We start from the raw sequence: 18,538 nt of genomic DNA on the forward strand, positions 1-18,538 counted from the left end.
CTGGAGAAAGTCCATCTCAGACTTGCCTACACTGACAAACTTCCAGAGTCGGTACAGGGATTGGTTCAACAGTGTGGCTACATACAGTGAACAATGCTCAGCCAATTAAAATGGACATTTTCAGCACAGAAAAAAGTGTCTGAGATAGAAACAAGCTCATTAACGTCTTTGTGTCTGCATGGCTCATGCCTCCATCTCCTTCAGGTATTCATGCAAATGTCACCAACTCACTGACAATTCCTTTGGCCATGTTCTCTAAAACTCCAATCCATACTACCCACACACACTCTAGGCCCTCTCCTTATTTCTCTCCTCAGCACATATCACCATCCTTCACTACATACACATCTTATCTCCTCTGCTTGCTATCACTGGAATTATAAGCTCCACACTGGCAGGTCTTTTGCATGAGTTTTGTTCACCCACAACATGCCTGGCATAGACAGGCAATTGATAAACACCTGCTAAATTAATAACCTATGAATTGAAAAAATCAGGTTATATCAAGATATATCACATAATATTTTTTAATTTGTCCCCTACGAGAAGAAGTAAACACACACAAAGAAAGAAGGTATGGGAAAAAAGACCATATACATTTTTGTATGTATGCAAAAAGCTATGAGGTTTTTGGGTGGTGGCTGTTTTTAAATGGGGGCTGGAGAGCTGAAAGGACAGAACTCCATGTGTTTTCTATTATTTCTTAATATATTGAATATGGAATGAACTGTGGGATTTTTGTTGTTTTAATTTCAAAACTGAAAATCCCATACACAAGGTTTGGATCCACAGTTTGATAGCACAATCCTTTCTTTAGGCAGGTGCAGTGGAGTGCCAGCTGCTCTGAAATCTGGGGGCACAGCCTGCAGAGAGCTCAAAAGTTCTTTGAAGTCTCTTACTTTATCTTAAAAATTAATACAGGGATCCCTGGGTGGCGCAGCGGTTTGGCGCCTGCCTTTGGCCCAGGGCACGATCCTGGAGACCCAGGATCGAATCCCACGTCGGGCTCCCGGTGCATGGAGCCTGCTTCTCCCTCTGCCTGTGTCTCTGCCTCTCTCTCTCTCTCTCTCTCTCTCTCTCTGACTATCATAAATAAATAAAAATTTAAAAAAATTAATACAAATGATGCACTTTACTGGATAATTTGTCGGTGGCTGTGCTAATATAACAAATGGATTATATTACCTACAGTTGAACTACTTAACATTTTTCCCCAAAGCCACTGCATTAATTTTACATCGCAGGAGAATGCCCCATGCATTACCTGCCCACTGGCACCTGTTTGAGAAATACAGCCTATCTGTTGCTGTTCTGCTTTTCCATAACTAAAATAGATTTCATATGTCCATATTTGACAAATCAAAGATTACCGAAGTTCTAACAAGGCAATCACAGGGATTCATTTGAGGTCCCAAGACAGAGGCCCAGAGCCCAAGAGACTCATCTCCTGACTGTTCTTCCAGAGCTCTTCTCACCGTATTATATTCTATATCCTATTAGTATGGGTTTCGGTATATTGAAAGTACATTTCTATTTCTCCATAAAATAAACCAACTGCATATTTTCAAGGGCCACACAATTAACAAATCAGTAAGTTGGGGATCCCCGGGTGGCACAGCGGTTTGGCGCCTGCCTTTGGCCCAGGGCGCGATCCTGGAGACCCGGGATCGAATCCCACATCAGGCTCCCGGTGCATGGAGCCTGCTTCTCCCTCTGCCTGTGTCTCTGCCTCTCTCTCTCTCTCTCTCTCTCTCTCTCTCTCTGTGACTATCATAAATAAATAAAAATTTAAAAAAATCAAATCAGTAAGTTGCATGCATGTCCTCATGTAGATTTATGGGTCTACAAAATTAAGCGCATACTTAGCTGACATAATTAGTAAGATGACATTCTGTTTGAAAACAATGTTTTCGAGTAATACATTTTGCCTGATAACCTTGAATATATTCAATATTTTTTAAGTTTACCTTAAAAAATTATCTTCTGAGCCTGATTTTTGATATATGATAAACCAAAGAAATTAAATCAAGTCAAAATTAAGCCAACCTAATATGCTGCCATTTTTCTCAGTTCATGTATTTACACATATTCACATCTTTCATTAAAAAGGGAACCATGGATTCCTTATTAAAATCTAATTTTTCTGTAGTGAAACAATAAAAATCACCACCCACTTAGACCATCTGCAATCATTTTTAGCGGCTTATTTGCCTTCCCATAAAGAATGCAGACCTCACCAAATCACAAGGTGACAAGCAGGCTCCTTTGCCAGACACTCTAAGTACGTCATCACCAGGATGTTCACTCAACTTACAAAGTAATAGAAGATTCATCACATAAAAATCATTCTGCTCCCCACTGACAGAGCTCTATATATAAAGACTAATTTTAGTGTTAGTGGCAAATTGATCTAAAGTTCAGACCTCAAATTTAAATGCTCCTACAGAAGTTCTGAAGGCATTGTCACCATTTTAGTTGTCACAAGTCCTGCGGTATATCCAGCACTGCAGCTACACTCAAGAACCAACTACTGCCATAATACAAAGGTGCAGAGCACCACTTCCAAAACCAACATGACGGGGTTATGGACCCTTGGATGAACATGGGACATAGTCCTGGAGATTCGGGAAAACAAAATTCAAGTTGTCGATTGTTAAATAACAATTGTTTTTCCTACATAAACACAGACATTCGGTTTATTAGAAGGCATGATACACATGAGTTTTTGTATCTTACAAATCACAAGGACGTGCAAGCAAAGAGAATCATCAAGGTTGCAAACTGCTCTTCATACTGTCGCTCCACCTGGCACACTAACCGAGATGGCGGCTGTAAAGTTAGGGACCACTCACCATAAGGAACTATGACAGCACCTCTGACAAACTGGATCATTCACTCTGAAATCAACCAACCTTTGGAGTTAAGCTAAAGAGCCTTCTGGATTATAGCTGCAGCATCCTGCTTCTTGCCCCTTCCCCATCTCCTCCAAGTTGCCTTCTCTCACTTAACAAGAGGACCACCCTTCAGCCGCAAGGTGCCCAAGGAAGAGAGGCAGAAGGGGATCAGGGGCCTGAACACCAAGGAGTGGCTATCAATACGCATCCCTTCAGGGTTTGCCTAGCAGACCTATGGGGCTTCTGGGTGGCTCAGTTGCTAAGCAGTGGACTGCTGATTTCAGCTTCCACCATGATCTCAGGGTTGTGAGATGAAGTCTCACAGTGGAGCCTGCTTAAGATTCTCTCTCTCCCTATTCCTCTGCCCTCCCCATCTCTCCCTCCCCCCCCCCCCCGCAAACTCCATGGAAGGAAGAAAAGAAAGAGTAAAAAGAAACCAAACGAAAGGCACTGGAGACCCCGAAATCCGAAATTCAGAAAGCTCTGCCCCAGGAAAACAAACTCCCAGACCAACCCGCCCACCAGAATTATCTGCTTAGAGGTTGTGTCCTCCATACAGGAACCATGGGCGGGAGAGAAAATCGGTAACCTTTTGATGAGTAGATTCCAGAGCCTAATAAAAAGAACGAAAGGTGATTTCCGGCCCCAGAAGAGACAAGCTACTTTAGGGATGAGCTCTGAACGGGTGCCCTTGTGGCGACCCGCAGGTGCAGACCAGGGATGTGCACCTGCCCTCGCAGGTGGAGCGCATCCCGCAGGAGGCGCTGCTCCAGGGCTCCCAGCTCCCCACAGCGCCTACAACTGAATAAAGGGAAGGAGGAAGCCTGTTCCCCGGGGGGAGCTAGGCTACTTGTATCAGGACTTGGGGTCTCCGCAAGTTTCCAAGTTGAGGGGACGTCCGCCCGCGGTTCTCTGGACCTCTCCTGCACTAAGAACAGCCGAGAGTGAAGTTAGAGGGGGAAAGGTGCCGGGTACCGCCCCGCCCCGCCCCGCGGCCCCCCGACAGTCACCTGAACCCCGCGGGCCCGGGGGCCTCCCCGGCCAGCCCCGGGGCCGCGCCGACGCCGCCCGGCGGCCAATGCAGCGCCTGGAGGCCGCGCCAGTGCTGCAGCAGGAGTCGGCCGCGTCCCGTCGCCATGGAGACCCGGCGGAGCGCCCAAGGCGGAGCGACCACGGAGGCAGGAGCGCGCCGCCCCACGCCACGCCCACTCGACGCCGGCGCGCGTGCGCAGAGGCGGGACGGAGGCCGACCCGCCCTTCCGCCGGCTCGAGGAGCGGTTCTGGAAACTTCCGGGCCCTGCTTCGTCCCACGCCCCGCGGCCTGATGCCGAGGTCGCCGCGTGGCAAGCGGGCCGCTGAGTTTCGGTCCCTGGTGGGGGCACTGCAGCAACCTCGTCTCTCCCCAGCTGCTGGCTTTGGGGAAGTTTGTGCTGCCTGCCGTGTGGTGGCCTTGGGAAGAAACTGAAACGCACAGGCTACATCATTTCCCCACAAGCAACAGCAGAGCCATAGTCAGACTGAGAATTTCGCAGGTTACAGTCCTCTCAAAGGGCTGCAAGAACACCCAGTCCGTAATCGCTAATTTGACTGCCGCCCGTTGGGCGATCGCCTCGCCCACCCTGGCGCCAAATAGGTGGAGCGCATGCGCAAGGAACTCTGGAAGGTGGCGGAAAGGCCACGCGCTGTCTGGCCGCCTTGCACTGTGGGAGATGTAGTCCTGGTGCCTTTCCCGCTGCGGTAGCTCTGCGAGGAGTGAGGGCCTCGGACTACTGTTCCCAGGACTCCCCGAGGTTTCCCAGGTTACTTTGCAGAGGCATGGCGGGTAGTGTGTGAATGTCAATACGGCAGGTAATTAAATCACTTTAATTCTAGTAGAAAGAGCACAGAAGGGAAGAAGAGGTGGACACGGCTTCTTTCGGGAGCTAACTTTTTTGCCGAACAAGCCGTGCAGAATCACCGATGTGACTGTGTAGCGCTGAGTACACTCTGGCTGGGTGTGTATTGGGTAGTGAAGCTTTGCGGTTCCCCGCTGGCACCTTTGTAAAGCGGAGCGGTTTTCTGTGATCATGATTTGTACTTTCTTACGGGCTGCGCGGTGTGCGGAGAAGCTGTGCAGGTCGTCAGGGAAGCCGTTGTTTCCGCCACGCTTAGTGCTTAACAGAGCTTGCTTGAGGGCCGCGTCGGGTTTGAGCTGGGCTCTGCGAGAGCAAAAGAAAGCGGTACGACCTAAGAGTGTCCTTGGAGTCACCCAGAAAACCATCTGGACGCAGAGGCAGAGCCCCCAGAGGGCAGGAGACGACGGCAGCAAACAAGTGTCCGTGCACAGCCAGAGAGGGGAAACCGTCGTCTCAACGTCACAGAAAGGTAACGGGAGTGATCAGTCTATCAGCAAACGTGGCGAGAGCGAGCAGGGTCCCTTCGCACAAGTTCAGGGCTAAAGGTAGAAAAACGGTTCACGCAAATTAAAAGGTAGGACCGTTCAACACAGTTCAGAGTTTGAGACTGTAGACCCACAGTTTTCTTCACAGACTTGAACTCGGATTTCAAAGTTGCTTTTTAGGTGACTTTGTTGAGTTGTGGCGAGAAAATGTTTCCCAGCTTTTATTACAACTTAACCGTTGTTGAGTACTTGATAGTAAGTTAGTATACTTCACAGATGCGGTTTACCACAGTTGAGTTTCCTGTTGCCTCCCTCAAACATTAAAATTCTGTGTGTGAGGCACACTTCCCCAGTTTCACACAACGGAAAATTAAAGCCACGTCTTCTACTCTTAATTTCCTAGTACCCAGGTCAGTGCTCTTTAGAACAGCCGTTCACCAGTAGTTCTTGAGCTTCCATTTCCTCTGCGTACACTTGAGCAGATGCTAACGGGTGTGCCAGAGAGTTCCTGTACACAGACAGATGCACTTAATGAGGAGGAGGTAGGTACAGTGTGAAACAATGAAAGCATGGTAGTTTGCTGCAAAGAGTACCAGAGAGCACAAAATAGATACAGAGTAATTGGGTGGAATAAATAGAAGAAATACTATTGAGGCATAATCCTTAGGGACCCACTCAACGTAGGTCAGCCCAACACTGCTCTTGAATGACTGCCGCGCCCAGATGTTGAGTTAGACTCTTCACGCTACAGAATTAAAGGTGTTCAAAACCGTTTACCTCCAAGTGACACGGGAAGTGATAGAAAGAACATATGTAATACGGAAGGCACAATGTCTTTCTGTCAGGGAAAGTCAGGTTTTCACAGATGAGATGATGGATTTAACATTTATTGTTTATTTCTTCATTTCACGGTAATTTGTGGAAAGATAAGTAAAAAGGAAGCAAAGAGTTCAGACACCTTGATTTTACCATGCAGAGATGACTTTTGTTAACATTTTGCTCTATGTCATTTCAGTGCATATATTTTTTTTTTGGTGCATATATACTTTTTAACATTAACAAAAAAAAACTGTATCCTAGCAATTGTTTTGTAATCTGTTGAATATGTAAAATACATGATCATTCATTCATAATAGCCTGAACAGGGCTGTGAGGGATGATTAAAAGTTCAGCATGAATGAACAACCTGTATGCAGAGGGCAGAGGCAGAGACTGTCAAACAGCATGTGTCAGGTCGTCGCTCCAGCAATGGGGCTGCTTACGCTGCAGACGGGTCCTGCTGCAGAGTCCTGTCCTGATCTGGACCCCATTCAAAGGCGACAGCCTTCCTGGTGACTCAGCGAAGGAGTGGGAGCAGTATTCTCAAATGTGGAATATGCTGCCCACAGCGTCCAAAGGAACCTATCACACACCACACTAGGATATACAGGATGCAGTAGTTTCTTTTATTTGAGATGGAGCGTCTTAGCATGCCCCATGCAGTATACCCCTAAGGGTTTTGCTCATGTGGTTGGTGAGCTCTGGATCTGTTTTTTGGCCTCATCCCCCACATTTGGAGTACCTGTGTTTACCAAGCTTCCTGACACACATGCCACTTGTTACTTTGGGCTCTGACGAATATGATGGCATAAATAGAATGGACAAATGTGACGTCTTGCAAAATGTCCACAACAGCTTTGTCCAAATAAAACTTTTCGCAGAGACAGAGATGTTCTATACGTATGAGGTCTCTACATGTGGCTGTTCAGCACTTGAAATGTCGCTAGTGTGATTGAGGGACTGAGTGTTTAAGTTAACGTAACTTTAAAATAACACTCACATAGCCGTGTATGGTGTGTGGTTACTCTACAGGACAAAGTCCAGAAGGCTCAGGTCCCTAACAGTCACATTGTAACACATACCTAACAAATCCTAAGTGAGACTACATAGACGTTGTTGTCATTTTGTGTTCCAACAAGTGCTACCTGTGGGTAGCAGGTGCTTCGTATTCTAAGTTCATCCGATTATCAGCTCTGGCTGGCCAAGCAAATTCCTGTTCTGAATTCCATTCTGCCAGTGGAGGCAGCCTGGTGGGAAGGTGACTGGAAGAGTTGAGGCCTATGCTGATCCCTTGGACTACAGTTAACAAAGCAAACACTTCATCTGTGAACAGAATGTGACCGGCACTGCCAAATCTGTAACATGTTTTCACGCCGAGGGCCTGGGGCACTTATTTCAAGTGTTTTGTCATCTTAGAAAGTAAAGAAGTATTAAAATTATACTACTAAATAAAATTAAAATACAAATTCCTTGGCCCAGAATTCTGCTGAGGTTCTTTTGAAAACTTTGTTCAGGTGGTTCTGATTTGTGGGGAGGCTTGAGAGCAGCTGTTCCAGCATGCATGCAGACCCCCTCATAGGGTCCTGGGTCCACATCTCACCCTCCAGAAGTGCTGAAGCCATGAGCGTTCCTGCCCATCTGGCACACCTCTAACTCAGTGGTGCTTTCTTTTTACAGTGAAAGAAGCTGGAAGAGATTTTACCTACTTGATAGTGGTGCTTATTGGAATCACCGTCACAGGTTGATCACAGCAAGTATAATGTCTGTCCCTAAAATCTGTTTAACTAAACATTTGTCTTGCTCTTGATTTGCTTGATCTTCTTTTTCTATAATTCGCAGGTGGCTTGTTTTACACAATTTTCAAAGAACTTTTTTCTTCATCCAGTCCTAATAAGATCTATGGGAAAGCCTTAGAAAAATGCAGATCACACCCCGAGGTGAGTCTTCCAGATGCAGTCACACACACTGTGAAGAACCGGAGAAGATGCCAGGGTCGGGGGACAGAACTCACATATTGGTTCTGAGACTAGTGACGTTTATAGGATAATAAAGTCATAACGGTTGGATTGTGATTATGTTATTAGCTCTTTGTTCTGTACTTGAAATGCCTTAAGACCACCTAAAGGTCTGTGTAGCGATGTTTCCATCCTAATTATACAAGAGAGTCACTTATCGTCATAGATGTTAAATGCTTAGATCTTCCCAGAGTTTTAAACTCATGCGGTAAGTTTCTAGTCTTATAAAAAAGCTTAGTGGCCCCATGATCATAATGGTAATTCTTGACACTAAAGGCACATTATGCACCAGGCACTGCACTCAGCACATCCTCTTTCTTGGATCTCATGAAAGCCATTTGTGTTAAATACTACTGACTGTGCCATTTGCAGAAGGGGAGACTGACACTTTAGAGATTGGGTAACAACTGAGATTGCTGAGCTGTAAATGGTACAGCCAGGACCTGAGGCCAAGTTTGTGTGACTCCAAAGCTTATGCTCTTAAGCACGGCCTGCCCAGAGCATCCCCTGGAAGGAGGCTGACATATGGGAAAGCTGCCCATGTTCTGTTACGAGTCCTGTCCAGAAGGAGGGCTTTCCGTGATGCTTTCCAGTCACAGGTAGAAAGCCAGCGCAGCCATTGTAGTGCCAGAGTGGAAACTCTTTGAAATCTTGTATCTTGAAGGAAAACAGCAGACAACACCAAAAACCAGGCGGGTGGCTTCTCACCCAGACCCAGGAGTAATACAGCACCCTGTGAGGGGGAGGCGTGAGGCTGCAGGTGCCCTCAGTAGGCGCAGGTCCCTGACCGCTTTCCCTGGGCTCCGTGGTATTTGCATTTTAAATTCAGGAAGAACTGCATGTCCATGTCATTGTGAGTTTTCCTTTAGGAATCGTGGGTTCATACCTCTAGATCTGGCTTATTCTAAGCAGTTGATTGTTGCAGGTTCCCTTGCCGTCTGGAAGTGGTGCGCTCCCACGAAAGTTCTCATAAGTCAGAAGCGTAAAGCGAGGGCGCAGCCACCATTTCATGGAAGCAAGAAGCATTTGGATTTTGTTCAGTTAGCAGAAACAGGTATTAGCGTAGGTCCTTCTTAAAAGCAACGTGGTCAAGCCAACTTTTGGATAGCTGGAGAAACCTGTACTCGTTCTTCTATTTCACTGTCTCTAGTGACTCAGAAAGTTGTCTTATTCTTGTAGCTTTGAGTATTAGACCCCATTAGATACATTTCACTAAAAACATTCAAATGTATATTTAAGCATTTGCCCCCATTGTTGTGCCCGGTCTTGAAATATATCCTTGTGGGAGGGTTTTCGCCTAATTCTTTTTTTGGTCCGTTTTCTCATCAGTGGAGTTGTCATTTTGAAAGGGTCCCAGGCTTAATGATTTGTTTTCTTTAAAAAAAAATCACTTGATTTGCCAGAACATATTTCCCTGGAAAGCTTGAAGGGTGGAGGCCTCACCGAGTCTGTCCCACAGGTCATCAGCGTCTTCGGGGAGCCCGTGAAGGGCTACGGGGAGGCGACGCGCCGTGGACGGAGACAGCACGTCAGGTACCCGTTCACATGTGTTCAGGAAGCTCGGGCGCTTGTTGAAGTGACAGAAGTTTGAGCCGCGCTCTTCCATTTTCTTGGCAGTTTTATTGAATATGTAAAGGATGGGCTGAAATACATGCGTGTGAAGTTCTACATCGAGGGCTCCGAGCCTGGGAAGCAAGGAACAGTGCATCTTGAAGTGAAGGAGGTATGGGGACCTTGTGGGACCTTGTGGACTTGGTGGAGACCTCATGGGACTTTGTGGGGACCTTGTGGGAACTTTAGGGGGCCTTAGGAGGATCAAGGGCTCCAATGCAGTAGGACATAAGCTCTGGGGACAGAAGTTACACCAAGAAATATGTTTATTTTTCAGAACCCAGAAAGTGGCGAATATGAATTTCGATACATATTTGTTGAACTTGAGCCCCACCCTAGAAGAACTATCATCATCGAAGACAATCGATCCTGAGCTAACTGCAGGACCCCAGCAAGCACGGTTTCCAAGCACACGTGGAGTGGTGCGGGCACACAGCTCTGCCCTTCCCCACTCTCCTCCCAAGGCTGTAGAATAAGATAGGAAAGAGTGTGTAGCACATAAAAGTGAATGTAACTGGGTAGTAGTTGCATTTAGATACACGTATGTGGAGAATTTCTTACAGAGGGCAAATCATGAAAAAGAACATACTTTATGGTATCTCTGAATCGATCATGGGCAGTATTTCTGTTCTAGTTAATATCTTTCATGATAAGAAATCTGTGTTATTAAAAACTGCACCATGTAAATAAGCAAAAAGAGTTCAATATTTTATGCTTTCATGCTGTATAACTGTAAAATCTGTGAAATAAAGTCAGAAGTAACAGAGATGTCAGAAGCTGCTTGCTTCCACACACTTGGGAATCTGACTTGAACATGTGAGAACATTTGAGAACTGTAGGAAGTTCAAGTGACAAATGCAAATGTTAAACGTATGGTTCAGCACACCTGTAGAAAGGCTGTATACACCACAGTTTGTAGCACTGTAGTGTGTCTCGTACTTCCAGCTCAGCAAGTGTGAACACTGGCTGCAGTGGGAGAAGCCCACGCCCACTCATCGGGGGCCATTGGATCCTCAACCAGGGCAGAGGCCTGTATAGATGCCACACCTCACACGTCTGACCTCACTGTCCAGCTGAACAAGCGGTAAGGTGCAAGCACCAACCACAAATTGGCATCACCGAGTGTCGCCACCCCCTGGAGAGCACAAGTCCCTCCTCACTGCTGAAGGAACATGGAGACAGCCTGGTGCCAGTATTTGTGGGACAGGACCACTGTCCCAAGTATCTACGGGCGATCTGGAGAAAACTGACCCTAACTTCCAAGAGTGCAGTCATGTGACTGTAAAGTGCCTGTGCACTAGAAATGTCCTTTTCTGTGGGGCCTGGGAGTGCTGCGGGGCGGGGGGGGAGTATATCACATGACAAGAGGGTTAAGTTTCTTCAGTAGCAACGGAGAACATGAGAAACTGAGCAGGAGCAGAAGCTACTGTGTCTGTGGTAACAGAAAAGGACTGGTGGGCAGCCCCAGTGGCTCAGTGGTTTAGCGCCGCCTTCAGCCCAGGGCCTGATTCTGGAGACCCGGGATTGAGTCACATGTCAGGCTCCCTGCATGGAGCCTGCTTCTCCCTCTGCCTGTGTCTCTGCCTCTCTCTCTCTCTGTGTGTCTCTCTCATGAGTAAATAAAACCTTAAAAAAAAAAAGGACTGGTAGCTGCAGGAGGGATGAGAGCCAAGGAGGAGGCCAGCATGAAGGCCATTAGGACAGTTCAGACACTGATGAAGCCAGAGAAGGTGTACCGTGGAAGCATGTTTAGGGGGTAGAGGCCAAGTGGGTGCAGAGGGAATAGCCCAGGATAGCCCTCGGGTCCACCTGGAGTGAGCATAGTAAGAACTAGGGGAGGGAGTGGAGATGCTAAGTTGAGCATCTAGGTAAACCAGCCCCCGAGTCAGCCACATGGTGGGTCTAGGAGCAACCAGACAGTCGAGTCTGGTGCTCAGGACACTGGCCTAGAGAAGGAGCTCAGAAAGCCCCACACGGAGGAAGCAGCTGAGGCTTACAGAGGTGAGCTATCCAGTGGAGCACGCACGGCACCTGCGCCCCCCCATTCTCTATAGTGGTTAACAGTAAAGTATCAGTGTGTTTGCACTTTGACTGGTTTTGTCTTTTTTCTAGGATTCCTAAAGATGAAAGAAATCTGGGGACATGCAAAAGAAAAGGAGGCAAGAGAGGAGATGCTGAAATGCAGGGAAGAAAAGGGACAAGGGCAGAGCGAGGTCCCAGGGGACTGGATTCAGGGCAGAACCCGGGGGGAGGGGGGGGCACAAGGGCAGAGAAGTCTGCAGGGGGAGGGGGAGGGGACAAGTTCAGAGTCGTCCCCAGCTGCTTCGCCTGAGTGTGTCATGAGCCAAGAAGACGCTCCGAGTGGGGTTGGGCCTCGGAGAGTGGGATGAGGTGTGGGATAGTCTCCGAAGGGCAAGAGGGGAGACGGGGGAGTGGTGGCCAGGGTGAGAGCAGGCCCAGAAAGTGGCACAGCTGTGTGACCGCTGTCACAGGGACAGAACAGATGAAGCAGGTGATTGGGTTCAGGTGAGTGAGGCCCCTGTGCCGCAGGAAGAGGGGGCTTGTGTCCCCTGGAGTCCACGCACCCTCACAGAGGGCCCTGCCGCCCAGATGGCCGTGCTCACTGGAGGGGAGGGGACGGCAGACAGTCGCAGACCGGGACACACCTACCCATGCGGAGGTTGGTCACACGCTCCAAGGAATGGCGCTGGGCGTCGGGTACCAGGTGGGGAGGAAGGGAGTGGAATCTGCCCCACACCACACAAGTGTCTGCCCCACATAGATTAACACCTTACAACTTCGGTCATCCTTGTGACCTTTGTGGGAAGGATCTTGTAAGACACAGAATGAGAAGTCATGAAGAAAAAGATTGGTTTTAAGATTAGGAACTTCAGGGGACACCTGAGTGGCTCAGCGACTGAGCATCTGCCTTCGGTTCAGGGAGTGATCCTGGGGTCCGGGATTGAGTCCCACATTGGGCTCCCTGTGAGGAGCCTGCTTCTCCCTCTGTCTGTGTCTCTGCCTCTCCCTCTCTATGTCTCTCATGGATAAATAAATAAAATTTTTTTAAAAAGATTACAGAGGGGCACCTGGGGGGCTCAGTCGGTTGAGCATCTGACTCGATTTTGGCTCAGGTCATGATCTCAGGGTCCCAGGATTGAGCCACAGGCAGGGTTCTGCACTCGGCATGGAGTCTGCTTGTTCCTCTCCCTCTGTTCCTCCCCCCACTCAAACTCTCTCCACCTCTTAAATAAGTATATATCTTGAAAAAAAAAAACTTAGAAAAAAATTAAGCCACTAATGAGAACGCTTTACAACACCTATAGCAAAGGAAGGATTACTTGCAAAGAGCTTGAAGACAACCGGTGAGCTAGAAGCAGCAACCCAGGGCGAAAGTGGGCATTTTAACATCCCAGAACAGTTAACAGTAAAGGGAGGGCACATGGAGCTGAGATGCTTCTGAGAAAACCTCCAGCCTCACTGAAATCAGGAACGTGCAGCGTGGGCTCCTCGTTTCCATCTGCCAGACGGGTGAACGCTTTGAAATCAGTAAAGAAGTGAATGGTCTTAGAACATAAACCCAGGTTTTTGTCCCCAGCGGACTTAAAGTCAATAAAACATTCTGTTTAAATGTTAAGAAAGAAAAAAACGAAGAAAAGAGAATGGACAGGGAGCCCCACTGCTTGGAGGGGCGGCGGGGGGGGGGGGCAGTGGCACTTTTTGGACAGCGCACTCGACACTGCTCAAAAAAGTTGAAAATAAATGCACAACGTCCCCAACCAGGACTTCCTCCCATCAGGTGCCTGGGACGCCTCATGCGCACAGGCCCCAAACCCAGAGCAAGACATGCGAGAGCCAAACACCGGCAAGTTTGGACCAGAGCCTGGAGGAGGACACTGTGATCCACCACTTCAGTCACCATGTGTTATGTCCAAATGTTTGTACCCCCCCCCCAAATTCATATGCTGAAGCCCTAACCCCCAAAGGTGATGGTGTTGGGCCCTGGGGCCTTTGGGAGGCCACTGGGCTGTAAGGGTGTGGGCCCCACGCATGGGGTTAGTGTTCTTGTTTTAAGATTTTGAGACCAAGGGATCCCTGGGTGGCGCAGCAGTTTGGCGCCTGCCTTTGGCCCAGGGCGCGATCCTGGAGACCCGGGATCGAATCCCACGTCGGGCTCCCGGTGCATGGAGCCTGCTTCTCCCTCTGCCTGTGTCTCTGCCTCTCTCTCTCTCTCTGTGACTATCATAAATAAATTTTTAAAAAAAATTAAAAAAAAAAAAGATTTTGAGACCGAGACAGAGGAAGTGCAGGCGCAGCGGGGAGGGGCAGTAGGAGAGGGAGACAGACTCCCCGCTGAGCAGGGGCTCAATAGGCCCCGGGACCGTGAGCTGAGCCGCAGGCAGACGCTTCACCGACGAGGGCCTCTGGCCCTGAGGACACCGCGAGGAGGACGCATCTCAGGCTCGGTGCCGACGGGGCTGGTCACCTGCCACCACGCTCCGCAAATTTACACAGATGAAGCCTGATTAAGCACAGGGTGCCCCGGTGTCACAGACCCCCCAGCCCAGCACTGCCCTGGGGATGATTCCCCATCTTCGAGGACTTGATTCAGGGTGGACACCGAGCGCCCCACCTGCCACGCGGGTCCTGCGGCCTGGTCTCGGCCTGGTCTCGGCCTGGTCTCGGCCTGGTCTCGGCCATGGACCCGCTCACCCCGTCAGTGTCTCCGGGCCGCAGGCACCAAACCCCACTTTCCCGTTCTTCTCCGCTCTCACAGCTCTGCTTGTGTCTCTCGTCCTCTCCGTAGCCTGAACTGTAGCCCTGTTTCGAGTTTGGCTACTTACCTGTTCTTCCTCATTTTTTTTTTAAGACTGGTGTGTATCTGTGCGAGTGTGTGCGAGCAGGGGGAGCGGAGGGAGGGGACCCGAGCAGACACCGCGCTGAGCCCCACGCGGAGCTCGAGCCCACGACCTGAGCCCCAACCAAGACTCAGCTGCTTAACCTGCTGAGCCCCCCAGGTGCCGGGTCTCTGTAGGATTTATCCATGTCCTACCCCGTCCCCACAGCCCCCTCGCCTGGCAGATGCTCAGAGCTGCTGTAGCTGGGAGGTAGGAATCCTCCCCTCAACCTCGGTCTGTGCTCCTAGTACCCCCTCCCTCGAAACCAGCCCCCCGAGTCTCCCCTCGACCTCCATCTGCGCCCCTAGGTCCCCCTCCCTCTAAACCAGCCCCCCGAGTCAACCCCTCGACCTCCGTCTACGCCCCTAGGTCCTCCTCCCTCTAAACCAATCCCCCCCCCATCGATCTCCACAGCTCCCCACAGAGGTCCTTCCCCAGGTCGCCCCCGCCCTGCTCCAGCCCCCCTCCAGGGGCTCACCTCCTCATACCCTGACATCCAAAAGCTTTGCTAACAGGTGGTTTTAGGACCTGCATATGTCTTCCTAGTAAATATTCTCAGCTACTTGGAATTTTTGTAAGGCTTCCCAGTGGGTCCTGAGCTCATTCCTTTCTCACCCAAGCAGCCCCAGAAGCTATGCTTTTATGGGCAAGAGGTCTCCTTCCCCCAGTGACATTTCCAAAACCATCTCCTGACCGTAAGGTTCCACCCAAGAAGCAGGTCACGGGCCTATCCTATGGCCTTGGCCCTTACGGGGCAGAAAAGCCAAGTCCCCCCCAGCCCAGGCCACAAGCTCGGGGGGCCGAGAGCTCCTCCTGGGGCACTGCCTGCTGTGGGCCTCTCGCCACAGGGGCTGAGCAGGGCTCCCCACCTACCACCACCAACAGGGAGCATGGGGCCTTGTTAGTCCCGGGAGCGGAAACAGGGTGCCTCACTCACCCCGCCTGCGCCTCCTGGGTCCCCCTGTGCCGAGCAAGGCGAGGGGCTGCTACCACCAGGGGCTTGGAACCACCCGCGGTGAGTCTCAGACCCCGATTCACCTCCTGCTGCCCCCCCGGCCCTCGTCCTGTGCAGACGCCACATGCAGACGGAACCCCCCGGAAACGGGTGGGTGACACGCAGAGGGAGATCCGCCTAGGAAATAACGCTTTCCTTCCTGCTCCATGGGCTGGCATGAAGCTGGTCAATGCTGGGCTCCCTGCCTGCAAGACGCTGTGACAAAACGTCCAGAGCAGGGCCACCTGGGGGCTCAGTGGTTGAGCTTCTGCCTTCGACTCAGGTCGTGATCCCAGGGTCCTGGGATCGAGTCCTGCATGGGGTTCCCCGCGGGGAGCCTGTTTCTCCCTCTGCTTGTATCTCTGCCTCTCTCTGTGTCTCTCATGAATAAATAAAATCTTTAAAAAAGAAAAAAAAAAAAGTCCAGAGCAGGTGCATGAAGCCCAGGGCCGCAGTGCTCCCTCCCGTGGAGACCCAGGCTGAACTCAATAACCCACAGCCTCAAGATCTTCATCTTAATCACATCTTTTGCCCTATAGGGTGACATTCACGGGTTCTGGGGATTAGAACGTGGACCTATCTTTTGGGACCCACTCACCATTCTGGAGGCCACCAAATGCATGGGCTGGAGCCACCTGCTCTGTGTGACCTTGGAAACAGCAGTCTGAAGCCTGGATGTTTCAACATTGTTTCATGCCAAGGTTCATGCCCCTTGGTCTCTCCACAGCTCAGCCTCCTCATCTCTCCAGTGAGGACAACACAACTGCCTCTGGTTGTTGTAAGGATTCTGTGAGGCCGTGAGGAAGGTGCTCCCACCCAGGGCAGCTACCAGTGTGTGTCTCGTCTTCCCTTCAGACTGCAGTTAGAGAAGGCATCGCTTCCATTTTTGGACCTCCAGTTTGAGGGTTATTTGGCAATAGTAGGTCCTCCCAAAATGTTTGTGAAAACCAAGCCTTAGAAACATCCATCATTCTAATGCAGCACGTGACTTGGAAGGCAACTGAACAGCTGCAAAATTCCTGGTAAGCCAAATCTAAGGAACAGAAAGCCACGAAATCTGTGGATGCGGTCCCCAAATGTTCACGAGCCACCCTGCATCAGTAAAATACAATAACAACCAAAATAACATCAAATTGATGCCTCTAGAAGGTGGATATACCCCAGGAGTGGGGTTGGCGGAAGGAAAACACTGCTCGTTGGGGTAGATATATATTTAAGGCAGCAAAAAATGGTTTATGGAAAAACCAACTTGTGAGACCACTTGCTTCACAATATGACAGAACGAAAATGCAAAGAAAAGTAATGTTCTGATCAAATAGTTACGAGAATCACAGTAAGTGGCTGCATTCACATCTGTTGATTTGACCAAAGAGAGTTCCATTCTTTTATAAAAGACTATTTTCATGGTAAAACATTTCTTTGACTGCAGTGCCAATGCTGTGACCATTTACTTAAAAATTCCTGTAGAAGCAGCTCGAAAGAACCACGTGTGTTCATCAGATGTGGTGGATGTGCTGCAATTAATCTGTTGACTGTCCAGAGCAGCAGGCAGCCTGACCCCACCCGGCCTTTCACTGTGTGGCCCTGATGCCACAGTTATATCTGTGTAGCTCGCAGGGAAGCTTCTCTCTCCCCGAATTTCCCTGACACCCAGATGCCTTGCTGGGGCACCGTGTCCCCTTTTCCACCAAATATCCTATTTCCAGATCCCCCACCCAACCTAGAAAACTATTAGTCCGCTCTTCTCTGGTTTATAATCATAATACTAAGATCTCTGATAAATTATAAAACGCCTCTCCTTCTTCTTCTTTTTCCATCCTCTCCCCTTATTCCCAGAATCTGTGATGAGCTTTTATTAAAAACAGTTAACGGAAATGTGAATGAATGAAACAATGTTTAACATGGATCGTTTCTATTTATTGAGATCTGAGGGATTAAAAAGGTAAAAAAAAAAAAAAGTTAGGTTGCCTGGGTGGCCCAGTTGGTTAAGCTTCTGACTCTTGGTTTCGGCTCAGGACGTGGTGTCAGGGTCCTGGGATCAAGCCCCATGTCAGGCTCCAAGGTCAGTACGGAGTTGGCTTAAGACTCTCCTTCTCTCTCTGCCCCTCTCCCTTGTGCTCTCTCTCTCTCAGATAAATAAATAAAATATTTGTTAAAAAATTAAAAAAAAAAACATAAAGTTGATAAGGTCAAATTCATCAAATGGAGAACCCAGACTTCATCCCTGGCCCTGGGTATCCAGCCCTGTGCTGACTGCACCCTGACTGTTATTCGGCACGAGCTGTGCCATCAAGTCACGGGAGGGGGGCGGCATGATGAGCGAAGAGCAGGACCATAATGATGTTTGTCTGATGATAATGATGCTCTAGCCCCAAGAGCGGTCTCCCTTATGGGAACTCATTGTTCATGTTCACTTACTGTTCCTGCCACATGGGAATGCAGCAGTGGGAACGTTCATTTATTTAGGCAAAATTGTCAGTATTGTTTTGGAGATAAGTAACTGCTATCAACAAGTAAATGCTGAGGGAGGCACAGGGCTTTCTGTCTGGAGAGGAGACTCTAAAGGAGTATATTGATTTCTCGATGAGCCAAACAGGACCCCTTGTCTTTGGCACAGATGATGAAAGTCAACTGTTTTTCTTGGAAGCTGCCGGCTGCTGTTGTGACAGACCACCGGGAAATGCTGTTATTTTTCCTCAGCAACAGTTGGGATAAAAACGATAAGTGTAATTAAGCTAGATGTCACAGTCATTGATATAAGTTCGTGTTTAGCCTATAGATATATGAAATGGACATAAATACGTAAAAATGATGTATGCCATTTCAATAGTTTCAAATAATATACAGATTGTAATAGGCTCATTATTTTTCATTTCAAAGTATTGTTAATGTGTTCATTTTTGTCCTTACCAAATGCAACTGCATCA

At 49.0% G+C, this 18,538-nt stretch overlaps 2 protein-coding genes across 3 annotated transcripts in view; one reads left to right on the forward strand and one right to left on the reverse strand.

Annotated features, from left to right (window-relative positions):
• LOC129495590 (F-box only protein 15-like) overlaps positions 1-4,591 on the reverse strand; it is a 49,798-nt gene extending 45,207 nt beyond the window's left edge. For both annotated transcript variants that reach the window (XM_055303237.1, XM_055303238.1), the window contains exon 1: positions 3,905-4,591. In XM_055303237.1, coding sequence (XP_055159212.1) covers positions 3,905-4,032 — 128 coding nt within the window. In that variant the 5' untranslated portion in view covers positions 4,033-4,591. The remainder of the gene's footprint in view (positions 1-3,904) is intronic.
• Positions 4,592-4,710: 119 nt separating this feature from the next.
• On the forward strand, positions 4,711-10,487 carry LOC129495591 (mitochondrial import inner membrane translocase subunit Tim21-like). The gene is made up of 6 exons (XM_055303239.1): positions 4,711-5,258; positions 7,771-7,833; positions 7,933-8,030; positions 9,568-9,641; positions 9,726-9,831; positions 9,997-10,487. The coding sequence occupies exons 1-6, from the start codon at positions 4,961-4,963 to the stop codon at positions 10,090-10,092; spliced, it is 735 nt and encodes a 244-aa protein (XP_055159214.1). The 5' UTR covers positions 4,711-4,960; the 3' UTR covers positions 10,093-10,487.
• Positions 10,488-18,538: the final 8,051 nt, after the last annotated feature.

This window comes from Nyctereutes procyonoides, unplaced genomic scaffold (genome assembly GCF_905146905.1).
Source record: "Nyctereutes procyonoides isolate TBG_1078 unplaced genomic scaffold, NYPRO_anot_genome, whole genome shotgun sequence".
Lineage (NCBI taxonomy): Eukaryota > Metazoa > Chordata > Mammalia > Carnivora > Canidae > Nyctereutes > Nyctereutes procyonoides.

What these genes read in the sequence shown, in the direction of transcription:
- LOC129495591 (XM_055303239.1), top strand. Translation starts at nt 4,961, where the DNA reads ATGATTTGTACTTTCTTACGGGCTGCGCGGTGTGCGGAGAAGCTGTGC. An exon ending in CGTCTCAACGTCACAGAAAG is followed by an intron (nt 5,259 to 7,770) that starts GTAACGGGAGTG and finishes TTCTTTTTACAG; the next exon opens with TGAAAGAAGCTGGAAGAGAT. An exon ending in TGCATCTTGAAGTGAAGGAG is followed by an intron (nt 9,832 to 9,996) that starts GTATGGGGACCT and finishes TTTATTTTTCAG; the next exon opens with AACCCAGAAAGTGGCGAATA.